The sequence below is a fragment of the Ylistrum balloti genome, unplaced genomic scaffold, assembly GCF_031769215.1.
Source record: "Ylistrum balloti isolate Yb309-2 unplaced genomic scaffold, AGI_CSIRO_Ybal_v1 Utg370974, whole genome shotgun sequence".
Taxonomy (NCBI): Eukaryota; Metazoa; Mollusca; class Bivalvia; order Pectinida; family Pectinidae; genus Ylistrum; species Ylistrum balloti.
Window position 1 is genome coordinate 264,895 of NW_026782546.1, and position 15,494 is coordinate 280,388.

General features: G+C 36.4%; 1 protein-coding gene across 1 annotated transcript in view; it reads left to right on the forward strand.

Annotated features, from left to right (window-relative positions):
- The first annotated feature begins 14,242 nt into the window (after positions 1–14,242).
- The window catches only part of LOC132559839 (brain-specific angiogenesis inhibitor 1-associated protein 2-like), a 44,658-nt gene continuing 43,406 nt past the window's right edge, over positions 14,243–15,494 (forward strand). Inside the window, 1 exon segment of the mRNA XM_060224468.1 lies at positions 14,243–14,290. Within this exon segment, the coding sequence (XP_060080451.1) occupies positions 14,243–14,290 (48 nt within the window).

Below are 15,494 nucleotides of genomic sequence, written 5' to 3' on the forward strand. Positions count from 1 at the left end.
GGTTGGCATTCGTTGAATAACACACAGAAACAGCATATCACATCGAAGTATCTTAAAATTGTGAACACAGGATACATCATAAACTTAATTATTTCATTTAGGCGTACTTCAAGACTTGTCAATCTTGCTTACAGGCTTATCAGTGCGTCGGAGAGAAGCAAACACACCCGAATACTATTATGATAAAATGATCTCCAGTAAAGCCCAAGCTTGAGTGGTTAAAGGAAATGCGCCGATAAAAGACCAAATAAAGACAAGGAACAATTCGTAAATCCAGAAGGTTAATACATTAAGCAGAAGTTCCTAAAGATAGTTTGACAAATTAGTTGACCGAAGTTCTTGCTAACCGAGTACTGGCCAATCGCAACATCGTTCCTACTGATGAACATGGAACGTCTGTGCCATCGTCACATACCTAGATACCGACTCTGTAGTTAAAGCCAGATGACGTCATATGTTAAAGGTTAGATTTGCCTCACCCGAATACCATTCAGTCATGTCTTATCACTGTATCTAATCGAAGAGTAAATAAACAACAAAAACTCGTAAAAGTGCATTTGAGTCGATATGGCTTGACCTATATTTCATCTCATATTATTCATTTTTTCTAGTGTTAATAATACGAAATTGCAAGAAGCATTTGCTATGAAACAGACAACATTTGATAATGTATGATGATCACATGTGGTGATAATGTCATGTGACTGTAGGTGTGTTTGTGTGTCTTTTGATAATGTAATGTGACTGCAGGTGTCTGTGTGTCTTTTGATGATGTCATGTGACTGCATGTGTGTTTGTGTGCCTTTTGATAATGTCATGTGACTGCAGGTGTGTTTGTGTGTCTTTTGATAATGTAATGTGACTGCAGGTGTCCATGTGTCTTTTGATAATGTCATGTGACTGTATGTGTGTCTGTGTGTCTTTTGATAATGTCATGTGACTGTAGGTGTGTCTGTGTGTCTTTTGATGATGTAATGTGACTGTTTGTCTGTCTGTGTGTCTTTTGATAATGTAATGTGACTGTTTGTCTGTCTGTGTGTCTTTTGATAATGTAATGTGACTGTTTGTCTGTCTGTGTGTCTTTTGATAATGTAATGCGACTGTTTGTCTGTGTGTCTTTTGATAATGTAATGCGACTGTAGGTGTGTCTTTTGATAACGTAATGCGACTGTATGTGTGTCTGTATGTCTTTTGATAATGTCATGTGACTGCAAGTGTGATTGTGTCTTTTGATTGTGTAATGTGACTGAAGGTTTGTCTGTGTGTCTTTTGATAGTGTTATGTGACTGAAGGTGTGTCTGTGTGTCTTTTGATAGTGTTATGTGACTGAAGGTGTGTCTGTGTGTCTTTTGATAGTGTAATGTGACTGAAGGTGTGTCTGTGTGTCTTTTGATAATGTAATGTGACTGTTTGTCTGTCTGTGTGTCTTTTGATAATGTAATGCGACTGTTTGTCTGTGTGTCTTTTGATAATGTAATGCGACTGTAGGTGTGTCTTTTGATAACGTAATGCGACTGTATGTGTGTCTGTATGTCTTTTGATAATGTCATGTGACTGCAAGTGTGATTGTGTCTTTTGATTGTGTAATGTGACTGAAGGTTTGTCTGTGTGTCTTTTGATAGTGTTATGTGACTGAAGGTGAGTCTGTGTGTCTTTTGATAGTGTTATGTGACTGAAGGTGTGTCTGTGTGTCTTTTGATAGTGTTATGTGACTGTAGGTGTGTCTGTGTGTCTTTTGATAGCGTAGTGTGACTGTTGGTGTGTCTGTGTGTCTTTTGATAATGTAATGCGACTGTTTGTCTGTGTGTCTTTTGATAATGTAATGCGACTGTAGGTGTGTCTTTTGATAACGTAATGCGACTGTATGTGTGTCTGTATGTCTTTTGATAATGTCATGTGACTGCAAGTGTGATTGTGTCTTTTGATAGTGTTATGTGACTGTAGGTGTGTCTGTGTGTCTTTTGATAGCGTAATGTGACTGTTGGTGTGTCTGTGTGTCTTTTGATAATGTCATGTGACTGTAGGTGTGTCTGTGTGTCTTTTGATGATGTAATGTGACTGTTTGTCTGTCTGTGTGTCTTTTGATAATGTAATGTGACTGTTTGTCTGTCTGTGTGTCTTTTGATAATGTAATGTGACTGTTTGTCTGTCTGTGTGTCTTTTGATAATGTAATGCGACTGTTTGTCTGTGTGTCTTTTGATAATGTAATGCGACTGTTTGTCTGTGTGTCTTTTGATAATGTGTGTAGGTGTGTCTTTTGATAACGTAATGCGACTGTATGTGTGTCTGTATGTCTTTTGATAATGTCATGTGACTGCAAGTGTGATTGTGTCTTTTGATTGTGTAATGTGACTGAAGGTTTGTCTGTGTGTCTTTTGATAGTGTAATGTGACTGAAGGTGTGTCTGTGTGTCTTTTGATAGTGTTATGTGACTGAAGGTGTGTCTGTGTGTCTTTTGATAGTGTAATGTGACTGAAGGTGTGTCTGTGTGTCTTTTGATAATGTAATGTGACTGTTTGTCTGTCTGTGTGTCTTTTGATAATGTAATGCGACTGTTTGTCTGTGTGTCTTTTGATAATGTAATGCGACTGTAGGTGTGTCTTTTGATAACGTAATGCGACTGTATGTGTGTCTGTCTGTCTTTGGATAATGTCATGTGACTGCAAGTGTGATTGTGTCTTTTGATTGTGTTGTGTGAATGTGACTGAAGGTTTGTCTGTGTGTCTTTTGATAGTGTTATGTGTGAGGTTTGTCTGTGTGTCTTTTGATAGTGTTATGTGACTGAAGGTGTGTCTGTGTGTCTTTTGATAGTGTTATGTGACTGTAGGTGTGTCTGTGTGTCTTTTGATAGCGTAATGTGACTGTTGGTGTGTCTGTGTGTCTTTTGATAATGTAATGCGACTGTTTGTCTGTGTGTCTTTTGATAATGTAATGCGACTGTAGGTGTGTCTTTTGATAACATAATGCGACTGTATGTGTGTCTGTATGTCTTTTGATAATGTCATGTGACTGCAAGTGTGATTGTGTCTTTTGATAGTGTTATGTGACTGTAGGTGTGTCTGTGTGTCTTTTGATAGCGTAATGTGACTGTTGGTGTGTCTGTGTGTCTTTTGATAATGTCATGTGACTGTAGGTGTGTCTGTGTGTCTTTTGATGATGTAATGTGACTGTTTGTCTGTCTGTGTGTCTTTTGATAACTGTTTGTCTGTCTGTGTGTAATGTGACTGTTTGTCTGTCTGTGTGTCTTTTGATAATGTAATGTGACTGTTTGTCTGTCTGTGTGTCTTTTGATAATGTAATGCGACTGTTTGTCTGTGTGTCTTTTGATAATGTAATGCGACTGTAGGTGTGTCTTTTGATAACGTAATGCGACTGTATGTGTGTCTGTATGTCTTTTGATAATGTCATGTGACTGCAAGTGTGATTGTGTCTTTTGATTGTGTAATGTGACTGAAGGTTTGTCTGTGTGTCTTTTGATAGTGTAATGTGACTGAAGGTGTGTCTGTGTGTCTTTTGATAGTGTTATGTGACTGAAGGTGTGTCTGTGTGTCTTTTGATAGTGTAATGTGACTGAAGGTGTGTCTGTGTGTCTTTTGATAATGTAATGTGACTGTTTGTCTGTCTGTGTGTCTTTTGATAATGTAATGCGACTGTTTGTCTGTGTGTCTTTTTATAATTTAATGCGACTGTAGGTGTGTCTTTTGATAACGTAATGCGACTGTATGTGTGTCTGTATGTCTTTTGATAATGTCATGTGACTGCAAGTGTGATTGTGTCTTTTGATTGTGTAATGTGACTGAAGGTTTGTCTGTGTGTCTTTTGATAGTGTTATGTGACTGAAGGTGAGTCTGTGTGTCTTTTGATAGTGTTATGTGACTGAAGGTGTGTCTGTGTGTCTTTTGATAGTGTTATGTGACTGTAGGTGTGTCTGTGTGTCTTTTGATAGCGTAATGTGACTGTTGGTGTGTCTGTTTTTCTTTTGATATTGCAATGTGACTATCAAAAGACACACAGACACACAAAGAGTCACAATGCATTATCAAAAGACACACATACAGTCACAATGCATTATCAAAAGACACACAGACACCTACAATCGCATTACATTATCAAAAGACACACAAACACACCTGCAGTCACTTTATGTTATCAAAAGACAAATAGGCACGCATATAGAGGCATTACATTATCAAATGGCACACTATCAAAAAACACATAGACATACCTACAGTCATATTTGTTATCAAAAGACACACCAAAAGTCACGTTACTGACTGCTGTGTCAAAGTTTTGACAAGGTCGAAAAATAGCAATACTTTGTTGGCTACCTTTCCTCAACATTCCAAGTTTCAACAGTCACATTATCAAAAGACGCAAAAACACATCTACAGTCACATTACACTATCAAAAAACACATAGACATACCTACAGTCATATTTGTTATCAAAAGACACACCAAAAGTCACGTTACTGACTGCTGTGTCAAAGTTTTGACAAGGTCGAAAAATAGCAATACTTTGTTGGCTACCTTTCCTCAACATTCCAACCAATTTTTAGCTCAATTGCACCAGTGGAACGGGAGAAGAAATTTAAAATATGTTTTTCACAATTGCTTCCATGGCGGCCTTCTTGGATTTCAGACCGAACCGAAAAATAACAACATTTGGTCAGGACCATCTCAGGATCATTTCATGTAAGTTGGAGCTCACATAGCGGGACATACTTGTCCTTTGAGATATATACAGAGTTACTGTTCTTGGCGAGTGAACAGTTTCTTGTGCATGAAAGCCCGAGTTTGTTGAGTTTTCCGTCCGTTGTTCGCTATCGATGAAAAATTAACTCTATTACTTTCGGCGAATTATAGTTGAAGTATTCATGAAAATGTACAATTAATTTCTAATTTAAAAGCAAACGGAATTTCACCGTCAAAAAAGGTTATCGTGAAGTCAGGAGATAGTCCGTGACTGTATACCGAGAGTACGCCTTGCAGGGGTTCCCCTGGTTTCGCGTTTATAACTTTTCTTTTTCTCAGCCTATCGCATATTACTTTTAAAATGACGTAGGACGATTATCCATCATCTTATTATACCAACCAATGAAATCGCTTGAATAAAGCAAATGTCGTCATTTCGATCTAATTTAGAGTCGGGAAATTCCCCAAGGAATTTCTTACCCCGGTATTTGTCACGACAAATCCAGAGCTTCGCATGCTAAAATATGAGCGCATATGAGTTTTGAATAATTTCTTGATATAAAAACAGTACACTTACTTCACAATAAACGAGAAAGAACTTCCGAATAACTTGAAACTGTGTCTCCGTCCGGGCGACGAATTCGGCTGTTGTAGTCAAGAACGATAACTCAATACCGCTTCAAGTTCGCGGGAGTGTTAATATTTCACGATATGATACCATCAGTGGAACTTGAGAAGAAGTTTGAAATGTCAAAAGTTTACGCACGGTGGACAGCGCAAAGCGGATGTCGACGGACGAAGCACGACGCTTCGGGTCAGATGACCCAAAAATCTAAACGACAATATACACCACAATATAGCAATAATACAACATGTGATGACGCAATCATATAATCATTTGAACTTAAATTCTGACACGTTCCTTTATCTGTCAATATTGACATGTCGAGAAAATTATCATTTAAACTCTAATAAAAAAAAACATGCATGAGAGAAAAATATGAACAGAGGAAAGACTGACGTGGGGACCGATATCAAGAGTATTAGGACAATAAAACAATGCACTTCGAAGGGGGTAAGCACCAGCCGCTTCAAAGTAAACTCAAATAATGCCACGCTCTCAAAGAGCACCAGGATTAGAAAAAATAATCCGGAGGTCATAATAGATGTAACTTATTTTTTTAACATATCAATAAGTTGATACCCAAATTGATGGGATTAGAATAATGATCCTAACTTGACATCAATATATTTTTATAACTACATGTATGTTTACATTATATTGTAAAAAGATTTGATCTTGTTTGATATAAAGTGTTAGTAGTAGTTTTTAATCTTTCATAAAAATCACTCACGAGTGCAACAAATTCACACTTTTTTGTCATTTGTATATTTCATATGTTATTTTTATTTCCAACATCGTTTTGGGACATTTTAACAATTTAACACTAAAGCACAATGAATCAGCAGTGTTTGTAATCACAGATAACGACAATAAAGATTCCAGGACACGTGACACGATTTGTATATCGCGCACGTGTCGTTACAACATTGTGTATAAAGCAGGAATAAAGTCTAATAAAGCAGAATAAAAACTGACGTAGTGTATACCGATATACTGATAGTGCTTAATCTAATCAAAATATGAAATCGAAACATTAACGATCAGATGATTAGTGAAACCCACAATAACAACACAACATTATCACAAAAATATAGCAATGGTGATAGATTAAGTCAGGTATAACCAGAACATAACTTTCCGGAAATTATTCCTGCTTACAAGTATTGCAACGGCCATCCCAGAAGTGGGCCAGCCTCAGGAACTCCTTTAGTTTCCTAATCTTCGACAGCTAGAGGAAGGATTATTCCGCTCCCATATGGCCTTAGAAGTTGTTTAACTTCAACACTGTTACATTTTATTATGAAATGAGATTTACTTCAGGAAATGAGAAGCGAAAAACTTACAAATTCAAGAAAAAAATGCGCACTTTACACATTTTACGGTAGTAAAATAAACAATTTACAATTCGTGGTAAGGTTTTCTTCTAAACTGTAGATTTGATATCCATTACCAAGGCCAGTCGCAATCTTACAATTCGGAACTTTAATTTGTTTCCATGAATTGTACATTTTGCACAAATTTCACTGATTTGATGGGAAAGCATTCAAAATTAAAAATTGATAGTCATATTTGTAATATCCTGTAATGTAAGTATGTTGGTCTAGTCGCTATATGTTGGTCTAGTCTGTATCGTAGGCAGATTATATGTTAATAAATACGACGTCTGTCTGTGTGTCTTCCGATAAATTGTTTAAAATACAAGAACTGTACAATATTCTATACCAGTTCTTAATTTTTTTTACATGTGGTGAGTTCATCTCACATTTAAAGTTACAAATTGATATTATCAGTAATTCATCACTTTAATTATATCTGTTGCGTAACAGATTAAAGGAGGTGCGAATAGTTCCTTTTTACAAGCCATAATATCTAATATATATCATGTTATTTAACAATCGGGAGGCATACAATATAAAAAGGGCTTTTTGATTTTTCCGTTTTTCAAAGTGGTATTAAATAATGTTTAATACGAAATGTACAAGAAAAACCCGGGGGGAAACTTCCCTCGAAAATGAATATCACAACTTGTAACCAAACACAACACATGAAAGTTACCATCCGAACACTACAGAATGAGGTATGGTTCCCAATTGAATTTAGGTGGTTTTGGATTTACCTTTATTCTAAATAATGTATGACTACCGTAAATGTTGCTATTATCGATTGTTTTAACAAAATCGTCAAATAAAAACTGTGCATCCTGTACAGAATCATCGGATTTCAATATCAGTTCTCATTTTCAGTGTATGCACTTTTGGAGGTCATACCGATAAAGCTAAAATCATCTCAAGGATATCTTTAAAGATTTAACAAGTGTACCATAACACTGTTCGATTTCTAACTTTGAATGTACTAGGTATGAATAGCATCATTTTATGAATACAAATTCAAACTTTCAAACGCCATACTCGTTAATTCTTATTATTGTGCAATGTTAAGTAACAATTTCAGCTGCAAAATAAAATAAAATTGTCCAGTTAATGTTTCAATATATAATACTCAACAAAAAGTCAGCTTATTATCTCCCCTAATAAGATGTCTAGTTTCTCGTTCTTATCGCATAGATGTGCAAAGGTAACGGCATAAGGGAGGAAACTCTTACAAGAGTAAGCTTCCTTTACGGAGTTTTTTCATTCCTATTATGGTTGTTATTTCTAATGGTGAAAATAATAAACGGAAATATTTAAAGCATGTTTTTTATTATTTTGTTCTAATAAGAAAAGGAACTCGACTTCAAAAGCGGTTGGAAAGTCGGCTCTTTAATTAAATACTTGATCAACGCCAAAGAAAATCAGATAAGCAGTGTTTAAGAAGACTTTAACGTACCCTCAAAGTACATTCCCTATTTCAAAAAAAGGAACCGAACAAGTAACGAGATGACTAGGATTTGGGCGTAAATGAAAAATAAGATTCTTTTCAAGCCGTATTCCCGGTTGTATTCGGATCCATGTAGCCGTAAAACGGTAGCAAAAGGTCGTCTGGGCGTAGTAGACTCCATTTTGTCACGTCATGTTTTCATCAGTTAAGTCGTATCGTTTCAAAGCAAAATTTTCACACTACGAGAGAGTAATAAATAGGACTACCATTATCCACATGCCGAAAAGCAAGAACCTAGAGTTAATTATTCCGATGTTCTATCTTGGGTGTCATGTGATCTTGTTAAGTCACGTGGGTAAGTTGCTGTCCTAATTTCCTACAAAATAACAAGATACAGAAAAAAATATTTGAAACATGATATCGATATGGGCATGTAGATAAAGAAAAGAGCTTTCGATCCTTGCGATATACATATGAAAATGTCGATTTCTTTTCACATGTATAATTCAAATGCCGACCCAGGGGCAGGTCGCTTATCTCCCTCACTTACCAGGGATGATTGATAAGATGTTAGTCCCATATGTAAGGGTTTGACTTTTGTCGGACGTATTACATTATTTTTCAACATAATCCCTTTCAGTATCAGGGCCTCGGTGTCACTTTTAAAGAAGTCTTTTTCTTGACCGTTTAGAAAGTCCTTCACTGCATTTATGACGTCATCATCTGACCGACAGTGGGTACTTTTTTCAATTTTGGAAATAGATGAAAGTCTGATGGAGAGAGACAAGGCAAATAATGCGGATTTTCACTCATTTCAAAACCACAATCGTTAGTGGCAGCCATGGCAATGAAAACTTGTGAACTTTGTGGAACAACGCATATTTAGTGAGTTTTCCGCTGCGCCTGAATGTTTTTCTCAGCCTAAGAAGTGATACATGTGCGATTGATTGGTTGTCCCTTTTGCAACTAATCTACCATCAGAATACCATCAGCATCGCAAAAAACCGAGGCCATAACCTTTCTAGCTGATGAAACAGTATTTTTCTTCTTTGCCGGGGATGAACCTGTGTACTTCCATCGTTGAGACTGTCGTTTGTCCTCAGGGGTTAAATGATGGACTCACGTTTCATCCATAGTTACCAACCTCTGCAGAAAGTTTGCAGGATCTGCCTCTAAATGATTCAGATTAGTCCGCTTGGTGTGCTTCTGAGCAACTGTCAGGAGTCTTGGTACCAAACAGGCGGAGATCTTCCTCATTGCATGGTCTTCCTGTGATATCCCAACTGCAATGGATATATATTTTCGCCTGTCGTGATAGCATGATAACAACATCATGGACTTTATTGTCCATTTCTGGGGTTGCAACAGTGACAGGCCATACAGGACGGGCGTCATCCCCAAGGCTTTGTCTGCCACGCTTATATTCCGCCACTCACTTTTTCACTGTAGCATATGAAGGAGCATCATTCCTAGTGTTGCTACCATATCAATTTGAATGTCCTTATTTGCAAGACATTTCTTATGCAAATATTGAATCACTCCTTTTTCAGCGATTTTGTCCATTCTGCAAAATTCACTTGCTTTATCTATTTTAGAGTGCTACATCATCGATATGTGCTTGTCACATGACACCAGTCTTCAGGTACTCAAACTTAGATAGTCAAGGAATGGTAGAGCTGAAAAAGAACATCCCTGCCTAACGTCTTCAATACAAGACCAAACTTATCAATCAGCCTATAGTGCCGGAGTCGATCGAACGTCACAATGATACGACTACATCCCACAACAGGTTTATGTAAGTAGGGCCTTGGTAAAACATCAGGCAAACAAAGGATGCTATTACCATATTCCAATACAGAAATATCCGTCATTTCTATAGTTACTCCAAGCCCAAACTTTTCAAATACAAAAATACAAACAAACGCTGCAATTACTGAACGTTGTAAGAACTACTCATCCTTTAAAGTGTTCTTGTCCTAACTTTTATCATGACTAAGGTCAAACTGGGCACACAGTAAATGGTAATATACGCATTATGCAAAACGTTACGCAACGAGAACTTTTTCTTAAGGGCCCAAAATATGTTGAGACATCGTCCATTTATTGAAATGTGAATATCAAGATGCTATTGAATTTCATTGAAAACTATGACAGAGAGTTGGTGATACGAGAACTTGATTTGAATTCACTTTCAGAGTGGGTAAAATCCATTCGATCTACCATTCAGCAGCTTGAAATTTAAAAAGGTGTAAGTTTGTAATCCTTGATCCCGATGTTAAATCTGTACCTCATAAATAACATGACGGGTATGTTGTTGTTCTCGTAGGTAAACTATCCAATGACTTAATCCTTGTCTGCAGATATATTTCCTGGATACAAAAAGAAGTAGGTCTGCTTGTTTACGAAAGCACAATGCTTACACATTATCCAGTTTTTCTAAAAAAAAGAAATTCTACGTAATCATGCTTCAGTATTACAATCATTGAAATGGCTTATCAACGATAAGGATACAGACCTCCCTCGTTTATACATGTATTGAATTCTTAAATTTCACAAAAATTCATGCAATCAGCGTTTCATTGGTGACTTGTAAAGTTATTGAATCAAATCTTTGTCAAAGCTCAGTACTAGCAAATCACGGTAACAGTCTTACTGTGCTACTCTTCACTCAAGAAATGGAATGTATGTCAATATCAAAGAACTCTTGACCAATCGCCAACACCTTCTTCTAAAAAAACATTTCCTCTGTAAGATCATTTTTGCCCACTCCTTACATTGCCATTACCCATTCTGAACTGAAGGAACGCCTTCGTTCACTTATTATGAGAGCTTTCTTTTCCAAGAGAGGTAAACGGTGGTGCAAATATGCATTGTGAACTATACTGCAACATACTTCGTGAGAATACATCCATATGGAAGAAGAAATATACAAAGGACAAATGGTCAGCATACCTATGGGCACAAATTGTGCACATATTCTGCTGATTGTCCGACTTGTTTTTGTTTTCATACCAGACTGAATTTATCGAAAAGCGCTACAAAACAGGCCACAAAGACCTTGCCAAGTCCTTCAATTTCTCTTCCAGATATATGTAACATATATATATATATTGATAACGATTTTTCTTTAAATTTCATTTATCATGGCCAACTCACGAGAATGAGGAATCGGGATACGACAGACTCTTCTACATCAGCCTTTTCTACAACTGACATGGACAGCTTTCAACTAAGCCGTATGATAAGCATGATGATTTCAATTTCCCAATTATTAATTTTTCATGTCTGGATAGCTTCACGACCTCTAATGTTTAAATGTCGCAGTTGATTCGAAATTCTATGACATTTTTGGTGGGGAAATGTTGATATCTGATAGACAAGCTCACAAATCACAGAATTTCGAGAGATGTAGTTTGATGTGTGATATGTCATTTCTTTGTAAGGTATGAACATAGACATGTTCGTTTAAAGTTGCCAGGTGGGTTTCCGTAATCGCTTTCATTAAGGAACGTGGCATTACTCACTTGGATTGACCAAGATTTTACATGGCCTTATTCTCCATGTCCTTTTCATGTGTCTCCGTGTAAATCTTTCTCTTGTCCTTATTTTGCTATAGTTTTATTGAATTTGTGTTTGAATTAAGATTATGTAAATATGTGGGTATTGATTTAATATTTTGTATCTGTTGTTGTTTGACTTATCCAATGATATGGATACTGGATATTGGTATTTATCTGCACCTCCAACAGCTAGTTTCTGTGGCTGAGCGGCTGAGAGCCGTGATGTGCGTCAATCGTAACCATCACTTACTGGATCAGTTGTTCATCTGGCGCATGTTACAATTTTTGCGATTTCTGTGTTTAAGAAATCGAAAAGCAAAAAAAATCCTATTCTGCTTAAATCTGTCTCCGAAGAACACGTGATGACATGCTAAACCATGCCACTGTGGTTATGGTTAATTGATGTCTAACATGATAATTTTACTTATATACAATGCATGTTTCCTGCTAATTGATAATTGTAGACGACAGGTTCTTTTTGTATCGAGATGTCGAAGCCAACCAGTAGTGGCGGGAGTTTATGTTGACGTATCAGTTCTAGTTCTGTATTCCATGGAACGGTCACAATGTATTTACGTTTATTTACAGGTAAAGTCTTCCCATTTTTAACTTTATTTGTTAATCAATAATTTGAACTCCTTAATACATTAGCTCCTTGCTGTGGCAGTTTTAAACAATGGATCGCCAATGATATACAAGATATGTGAGAATGTACGAAAAGCAACGCGCTGGTGGAGGATAGAATCTGGCTTTGAATTATTCAATCGCTGTGGCGTCTTTACTTGTTACTCAAAATATTGGAACCTTCTCAGTCTTTCACGATTTGTGCTCCAAATATCTACCAAATCACTGAGGTTTTCACGTTATATGTCAACAACATAGTTGTATTGTTTGTACACTTTTACTTACACATCTCCACTGTTTAATTCTTGTTTAACACACCATTCAATGCATTTTAGCTTGTATTGTGTACGTCAACATATTTATTTCGAATGTTTGCACGAGGGCCATTCAATTAATTTGGTCGCTTCATGGCTGCGAACAGACAATGAAACAGTACGGCGCCTTGGTACACCGATTTTTTTTTTAAAAAACTCGTTAAGAATTGGACAGGGAAAGTATCGATGAGAAGTATAATGCACTTTTGAATAGTGATAGAATTTATGTTAAAGAAAAAACACGGTCAGACAGACTAGTTGTTTCAGCATTAAAACATTGATATTGTGAAAGCATAGGCTGAGAAGAATGGTCGTGATACTGTCAGATAACTGTCCTGGCAGAACACAATACGTTGTGAGCAATTTTTATTGAAATTTAAAAAGCTTTGTGACAAACTCTTCTTAAAAGTATTTAAGTTGGAAATCAAGAAAACTTTCTTACTTAAAGGGAACGTAACATAAGGTGTTGTTTGAATTCCAAAGACACCTAACTAATATAAGAAATGGTTGTCGAAAAATCAATGAAGACCAGTGATCAAGTTTGCCAAACAAATGTAAAGAACGCCAGTTTTGTATGCCTTTTTTTTCAAATTCACGTGGACAATAAATTCAAGCATCATGTTAAGAATGAAAAAAACATAGTGCTTAACAGCATCCACATAAAGAACTGAAGTCTTACAGTTTATTCATCAATGCTTCATCCTGCAAAAGTAATCATGTACAGAAGGTTTCGAAATAAGAGCTTCGAAAGTAGGAAAAAACTAAGTCGTTATGAATTTCAATATAATTAAAATTAATTCGGATTGGAATTCTGCTCCACTACGATACAAAATGCATATTTCAATACAATAGTGTAGGGTGTCACAGAGGAGTGCAATTACAAGTCTAGCTAGATCGCCGTGACTTTATGATCTTTGAAGGAAAGTATGAGCACAGGAATGCATTACATCGGCTCGCCAGTGTACCAAAGGGAGACTACCGCGCAGCGTTTACGTCTATTTTGTAGGATCGTAACAAGAACATTCAACAATATCAATCCAACAGTTGTTTCTGATACGAAGAACATTATTTATTGGATGTGCGTGTAAACCTATAGCCCCTTATAAGTATGGAGGAATTACTGTAATATTAACAGAGACATATATAACACGTGTTAAAACTTCTCTGATTAAATCATTAAAAACCACCCTTGTCTGTGTGACATTTGAAGTTTATTTAAGCTTGTTATAATTTCTTTACTTTTCTGCAATTCACATGTATTTGTCCCAATTTCAAACCATTTCAAAATATGAACTATACTAAAGCTGAAACAAATCATTTAAGAATAAACGGAATGAGGGAGACAGATAATTTCACTTTGATTGTCAGCATTTCGTTTTCAACGCTATGTTATGACAATGTGACACTGGACCAACGTGTATTAGGTTTCCAGGTAAACATGTATATCGCGCCAGGTGTCGTCTGCTTCAGATAACATCGCAGATTAACCTTTAACCTTTGACCACATAACGGTAACAATATACACAAGCGCACGTCTGCTGCAGGTATTAGTTGTCGTCTGTACGTTGGGATGTAACGCTGATACTTGTGACTTTTTGTCGGATAAATATGAAGAATTCTGAGGACGTACATCAGCATACCGAGGCAGTATATAGGGTAAGAGAAAAATTAACGGACAATTTGATCATTGCATGTACAGTAAAGGATTGCTGAGATTGGCTGGCCACACCTGTTGAACATTCACTAGGTGTTCCTAAAGGTTCTATAGATCGATAAGAAATATATACATGTTTAATGTGTAAAGTTGTGTACCTGTATATTCTGAACAGCATTATCAGCACATACGTTGAATGGTGTATACTCGCACACCTTATAACAGATATATAAGACTGGTCAACCGCCTTCCATCACATCAATGTGAAGGTCGCCTTCAGAAGCTGTAGCTCTACAGCAAGTTGATGCTTCATTACTCCGCCGTTAGACTAATCACTTGTAATAAATCCCTATTAATAGTTATTTCTGACTTGTAGCTGAAGTCACGCTACGTGAGTCTTAGACTGTTGGTACCATACGTATTGTGATATTAATTGATTTTGAAAAATGAAGATGGTGTGAATTAGATTAATATTGACATAAGTGAAATACATTTACATTCGCGCGATGTTATGTATGATACACGAGTTATTTTGAATTGCCTCTTCTCTTTGAAAAGTAATCACTTACAACTACTCTTTCAGGTTTTTGAATACAGCAAACTGTATCATAGTGCCATACTAGTAAACCCATTTATAATTTCTAAATAGCATTTATCTTGCTCTAATGGTGAAAAGTTTACCTTACGATGGCAGGGGACATTTACCTGTACATTTAGTGGTGGGAATCACTGGGACTTGGCAGGAATTCCCAACCCAGAGTTCATTTATATGTATTCTAGTCACTTTAATACACATAGACTTTTGGTTGAGAATTTTGTATCAAATTGATGTGGTGGGAATTCACTGTTTTTTAGACTTGTACATGTATTTGGCTATAGTATATAACTAAGAGGGATTTTTTTTCCTGATGTGTTGTTAATGTCTCAGAGAAAAGGAATGGAAAATTATTAACACACTACTATAGGTTTGTCAGAGAAAGAATATGAACGAATGATTCACAGTCATTAACTTGTAGAAACCAATAATATTTTTACCCTGTTTTCCAGCTGAAAAAGTCTGCCTCCTTTAATTTAAGGCAAAATCTTTAAAACCTTACCAATGTCTAACAAATGGTTACTATACTTTTCCAGTTTATACAGGCAAGGACAGCTATTTCAGTAAGAAAACAATGAAACCTGAAGCTCTTTCTGCAGGCTTACATTTCT